Source organism: Chanodichthys erythropterus, chromosome 5 (assembly GCF_024489055.1).
Source record: "Chanodichthys erythropterus isolate Z2021 chromosome 5, ASM2448905v1, whole genome shotgun sequence".
NCBI lineage: Eukaryota > Metazoa > Chordata > Actinopteri > Cypriniformes > Xenocyprididae > Chanodichthys > Chanodichthys erythropterus.
Window position 1 is genome coordinate 37,128,062 of NC_090225.1, and position 6,625 is coordinate 37,134,686.

Below are 6,625 nucleotides of genomic sequence, written 5' to 3' on the forward strand. Positions count from 1 at the left end.
ATATTCAAAGACTTGTTTAAAATGTGTATTTGTTGAATGCCGACAGTATGTGACAGCATTTGCCTTTCAATTATTATATGGAACTACAGTAAACTAATGAAGATGGAGAATGGGCATCTGCGCTGTCAAATTAAAATCCTCTGTTGTGACACTTTTCAGCCAAATGTAAAAACTTATCAGTTGTTGTCTGAATAATGTCATCTGATTGTGTAATCCTACACACACTGTCACTTTAATCGCTCTCTCTTCTCTTAACAGGATGACCGGCCGAGAGTTTTTCACTCGTTTTCCTGCCCTCTATCCTTTCCTTCTTAGTCAGCTACAGGAAGCTGCAGCCTCTGTGAACAGGTGAGAATGTCCCAACAAAAGGCCCCCTATATCATCACAGGATCCTGCAATGTGTGTGCGATTTGTGTCGGATGTTGTTAAAGAGTTGAATGATCCCAGCGTTCGCTAAATGGACACAGTTCTTCTCACCCTTCTTTAATTTCTCTGAGGCCCTTATTTAAGATCGTTTAAGTGCCTCATCAAGCCTCTTTAGACCTATTAAGCATTCTTGACCACACTGATGGACAGATTCCTAGCTGAGATGCCTCAGATAAGTAAACCGCATGTGGGAGTATCAGCCATGTTGGATCCAGGCACTGTGAGAACATGTTAGTCTCTTATCTCACTCATTTAATTTCTCCACAGACCGATGAGCTGCTCTTCCAAATAGCACTCACATTGTGCAAGAGGCCCTTGAGCCAATATTATCTTAATATGTATCAAATTATTTTAATGCGTTTTCAGTCTGGCGTTCTCTCCTTTTAGCTAAGAGTGGTCTGACTCTTTCCCACGGCCTAGTCTTTGTGTCCCACTTGCCAAGCCATTCAGACTCAGCAATGCTCGTATTTTATACCGCCAGTAAATCATTTCACATATAAATAAGGGTAGAGTAAAGTGCGAAGAGGTTTAAAAATCATCAGCGTCCTTGCACCACCCACCTTTACCAAATATGAAAGGAGCATCATGGGATATCTAGGGGGGAGTATGCCATTTAATGTGATTGAAAAGTTTTTCCTATTGAAGTTCACTCCAGAATGTTTCTTTTATCTGGAAAGCAGGCTGTAAAAAGCATGTGGGATCACTGGAATATGGTTCATCGACCTCCTTGCAATTTGTAATCCGGTTTGCGATATGAAGATTTCATGAGCATGGACGAAATCATGATGAATGATTTGTCTCAGCTTGAGGGGTTTATAAGAATTTTAAACATTTAACATGGGAAATGAGTGCCGAGAGGGTTCGATTGGACATGCACCAGATATGAAATGAGATGAAAAGACCAGGGCAAGTGGAGCCAAGTCTGAAATCCAACTAACTCGCTTTGCTAATCTCACATATTCTTCCAGTCTTATCACCTCTTCACCCTGGCTGCACTTTTTCACTCATTTTAGCGTCTTTTTCCATTCCTCTGATTTATTGTATTTCATTGGTTCTTTCTCGCACTCCCCTTTCAGCTTTTTACATGAATGTGGATGAAGTTTAACACTATCCCTGGGCTTGGTGATGATCTCAAGTTCTTGGCTGTCCCACATTGTGCTTGACTGAAATCAGACTCTAAACGCATTACCCAGGCCCTGATTAGCAAAATAGCATTTCCTGCACTCTGGCCCAGGGTCTACAGGCTCCTGGGACCCCTTGGTGGTGAGTTTGGCCATGTTTGATGTAATAATGACAAGCGTATCCACAGCTGGCAGCTGTGCCGTGGAAAGCTCACGGCCTATAGAGAACAGAACAGATTTTGGCCCCTTCAGAGTAATAGAAAGATATGAGTAATTTATATTTGCATGTTTTTCTGTCTGTTTTTTCGTGTTTGCTCTGGCATAAGTCTTGAGTTTCCACTGGGCTGTCAGAGAAGCACATTGCATGTGCAGAAATGTAGTAAAAGAGAAAGGAAATTAAGGGTTTGTAATGGTGGCCATGTGTACATGTGTTCTTCTTGTCACTGTAACACTGTGAATAGCTGTATATGTGTATGGTGGCTGGTCACTAATTCTGAACCCCTCAGCTGATACTACCTCTATCCTAGCCCTGTTGACATTAGTAAGTTCATTTAGTCTCGTCAAGTTCAGTTATTACATTCAGTTAAGTTATTTAGGTTAGTTCAGTTAGTATGTGGAGAAAGTTATGTTAGTTAAAGGGGTCATGAAATTTTCCATGATCTTTTGACACATAAGAGGTCATTGCACTATAAAAATATCCTGTACGTTTCAGAACTTTATACTTCCTTGTTAGTCCAAAAACACCTTTTATTGAAACCAAGCTTAGAAAATGACTCATTTTGGATTTTGTTACATTATTTTATCATAGTGTAATGAAAGACCGCCTCTGTCTGTAAATTATAATCATGATTATTAATCATGTTTATTCTATCAAAAGAGTAATGTAACTATGGCTATTTTGCTAGTTCTTTACCAACCTACACTTCACCCAAAAGGCCTGTAGGTGGCACTTTGCTAGATGGTAAATCAATAAAAAACATGGTTTTGGTGAGCGCTTTGTAATATGTATTCACATTAGATTTTAAAGCAACACAATTTGTTTGCAATAAGACAAACCAGATTCAAATTGCCCGGCAAATTCGTAAAGCAAAGAAAAAATAATTTCTAGCTGATCAACATTATGAAAACTTCAAAAGATAAAACAGCAAAATTCCTAATATTACTTCCAATATTTCCAAATTATGTTCATTTTCATAGAGCGAGCCAATATCGTGACGATTATTTAAAATCAATCGAGAGAAGCAGATATCGTTATCGTGATAAAATACGATTAATTGTGCAGCCCTAATTTAATTTAATTTGACCTGACATTTGATATTCAACAGTATCCTTGACATTTATTCAACAGTGCTTTTGATCTGCCTGCATTGAAACTATTCTTTAAAAGGAAAAATTATATACCAATTATTAATGTAAAGCTGCTTTGACACAATCTGCATTGTAAAAAGCGCTATATAAATGAAGGTGACTTGACTTGACTTGACTCTGCAGAAGATGATTAACGCCTACTTGTACATCATTGCCTCTTTAGCCTCGCCCACCAATTTGCGCATGCCATGTAATAGTAAATACGAGAGAGATGCAAAAACAGGATTACTCCAGCAACAAAACCATAGAGATGCCGTTGAATATTCAAAGAGCTTTTGAAGTGCCAATTTGTATTTTACATTACAATACATGTGATCCTAACATTACGAAAATGTGGATGAACTTTATTTTTTATCAAAGTTCCAGTCAGATCACGTCAGTAGGACACTTTGGCCACGTACACACTGCAGCTAAATTCGGTTGTCAGTTCACCTTTTAGTGCTTAATCGCGTTCTGTACACACACAGTTCAGTAAAATATGGGAGTGACAACCGCATTCTACAACCGTATTAACTCCCGAAAAATACAGGTAGTGATAACCGCATTTACAGAAAAGCACAAGCCTATCCAAATGCTTATGCTGAAAATCGCGATTCATGTCTGCTCACTTTAATAACTCTATAAACCTGTTTGCTTTATGAAGCGAGCTTAAACAACAAGCCCAAAAAGGTTATAATGAGTGACCATGGCAACACAGAATGAGTGCCGCACGCTGTGTAAAACTGGCTATACAAGCATAAACAAAACACGACGCCTCCGTCGACTGTGTTAGTGTGTTTAGTTAAATTGCTGAAAATAACAAGTGTTGTCACTTTAGTTTATTTAGTTTGTTTAGTAAGTCGCCTTGGTTACGTTAGTAAAGTTGCAAGTTAACTTTGTTAGTTAAGGTAGTCAGGCACATTTAAACATTAGTTACACATGCCTTTATACTTGCACATACGCTTGTATAAATAATGCAAGCTAGTTACACAAGTCAAGTATTTTAGGCAATGTTTAGGTAAGCAAATGTAATGTGTTTCTCCTTTCATTTTTTCAGTGATTCAGGGCAGGTGAAACTGCACCCCAGTCTTTTCTTGTTGTTGTTGGTTTTGGGCCGTCTCTACCCATCTCCAATGGATGGTTCATCATCTCCTCTGGGTTTAGCTCCCTTCATGCCCTTAATCATCAGGTAAGTGTAGACATTTAGATCACTTTTACTGTAAATGCAATGCTAGACAAGAGATGAGCTGCACTGAATGTTTTATCCCAAAAATAAAATGTTGGTTTGAATCAGCTCACTATTTTTCAGCCCTCTGGTGTCACAGGCCACTGCCTTTCCATATCCTCTCATCCTTCAACTCAGTGCATCCATTCCTGTAATAGATTTTTAGTATACATGTATTTTAATAGATTCTTCTACCATTTGTAATGCTTTAGACATGCAACTGATATTGCTGTATTCTGTTAGACAAAGTCAGAAAAATATTATTGGAACATATTCTACAAGTACCTGTAGTGGCATCCCCCCCCCCCCCCCCACACACACACACACACACACACACACACAGAGTGAAGGATAGGTCTCAGTCGTGATCCCAGAGCTAGGAGTAATCATTTCCACTCCCATTTGTGTGTCACAGAACATTGTGTTCCTCCAGCTGGGGAGCAATAGATCTATTCGGATGAAAGAAACAATAGCAGGATGATGTTTGTTTTGGCTTAAAATAAGGGTGAAGTCTTGCTCCCACTGTTGCTTCTGATAACACAGCTCCTGACTCTGCGTGCTTCATGCATGACTGAACCCATTTGAAATCTCATTTAGAACTCTGTATGTTGATTTTTTCATTTTGCAGTTTCCTCAGAGTTTTTGAGTAAAATGATACAATTACACTCTCCTTTTTTCAAAAACCTAGTGAGCTGCCTTCAGATGGCGTTGTGTGCCTCTCATTTTCCTTCCAAGATGGCTGACGAGTCAAAAGAATGTATTTTATAAATGTTATAATTCCTTTAATACCAAATTTCATTCAGCTATAATTATTGACTTTATTATCTAATTTGTTTGCATTGTGTATTCTTATGCAACATAGATTGTGTTGATACCTTAGCAACATGTTAATGGAGTACTCTATATAAAATTATAAAATGATTATATATATATATATTTATATATTTATATATTTATATATTTATATATATATATATATGTATATATATATGTATATATATATATATGTATATATATATATGTGTATATATATATATATATGTATATATGTATATATGTATGTATATATGTATATATGTATATATGTATGTATATATGTATATATGTATGTATGTATATGTATATGTATGTATATGTATGTATATATATATATATATATATATATATATATATATATATATATATATATATATATATATATATATATATATATATATATATATATATATATATATATATATATATATATATATATATATATATATATATATATATATACACACATATACACACACATATACACACACATATACACACACACACATACACACACACATATATACACATATACACACACATATATATACACATATACATATATACACATACACATATATATACATAAATAAAAATATATATATACACATATATATACACACACTATATATATATGTATGTATGTATGTATGTATGTGTGTATATATATATGTGTATGTGTATATATGTGTATATATATATATCACTGATTCTTGAGAAGTGGGACAAAACAGGATGCAATATTGAAAAAAAATAAACCTTATTCTCAGGCAAATTAAACTACATTTATGTATCTTACATGTAATAAGCTACTGAGCAATGCTTTGATACAACCTCCCAACTTTACTCTTTTTAATCAAAATGTGCTTTTTACCTTGCCATCACTTATATTGTGTCAACACCGTCAGACAACAAAAACACAAATTAATTTTCACTCACATTATGCAAGACCTATAAAAAGTATAGTAAACACTCATTTTTACCAAGGCTGACAGAGGCCACAAAAAAATACTTTCAATATGTGTATATATATTTATTATAAAGATTTTCATTTGTGTTTCTTTAAATTGGACTGTGAAATATAACTTTAACTTTATCTTTAACAAAAATCAAGATGATTTTAACATTTCAAAACCCATTCTCATGTTAGCAGACAGATTACATTTTTACCTATGACCAACAATTCCTAAACAAATATAAAATATCATAATGATATATCAAAATATTCATCTGACGGAGTTGACACATCTGACGGTGTTGACGAAAACCTGACTTGTAGTCATGTTAACTATCAAATACTTGAATCAATCAATTACTCTATTAAAACAAACACAACAAACAGTGAGTATGTTAACAAAACAAAAATAATGACTTTATTCAACAATATCTGTAGAACCTGGAAGCGCTGAACATATAAACAGCATAGAAGAATGACACAGAAGCGAGGATACTGTTGAATAAAATCGTTATTTTTGTTTAGTTTTTGGGCACAAAAAGTATTCTCGTCTCTTCATAATATTGAGGTTGAACCACAGCACTTAAGTTGAACCACTTGAGTTTTAACAATGTCTTTAGTACCTTTCTGGACCTTGAAAGTGGTGATTATATTGCTGTCTATGGACAAGTCATAAACCTCTTGGATTTCATCAAAAATATCTTAATTTGTGGTCTGAAGGTCTTATGTGGAACG

At 35.0% G+C, this 6,625-nt stretch overlaps 1 protein-coding gene across 6 annotated transcripts in view; it reads left to right on the plus strand.

Annotated features, from left to right (window-relative positions):
• Positions 1 to 6,625, plus strand: part of thada (THADA armadillo repeat containing) — a 130,611-nt gene that overhangs the window by 56,363 nt on the left and 67,623 nt on the right. For all 6 annotated transcript variants that reach the window (XM_067387007.1, XM_067387008.1, XM_067387009.1 and 3 more), the window contains 2 exons: positions 259 to 348; positions 3,952 to 4,083. In XM_067387007.1, coding sequence (XP_067243108.1) covers positions 259 to 348; positions 3,952 to 4,083 — 222 coding nt within the window. The remainder of the gene's footprint in view (positions 1 to 258; positions 349 to 3,951; positions 4,084 to 6,625) is intronic.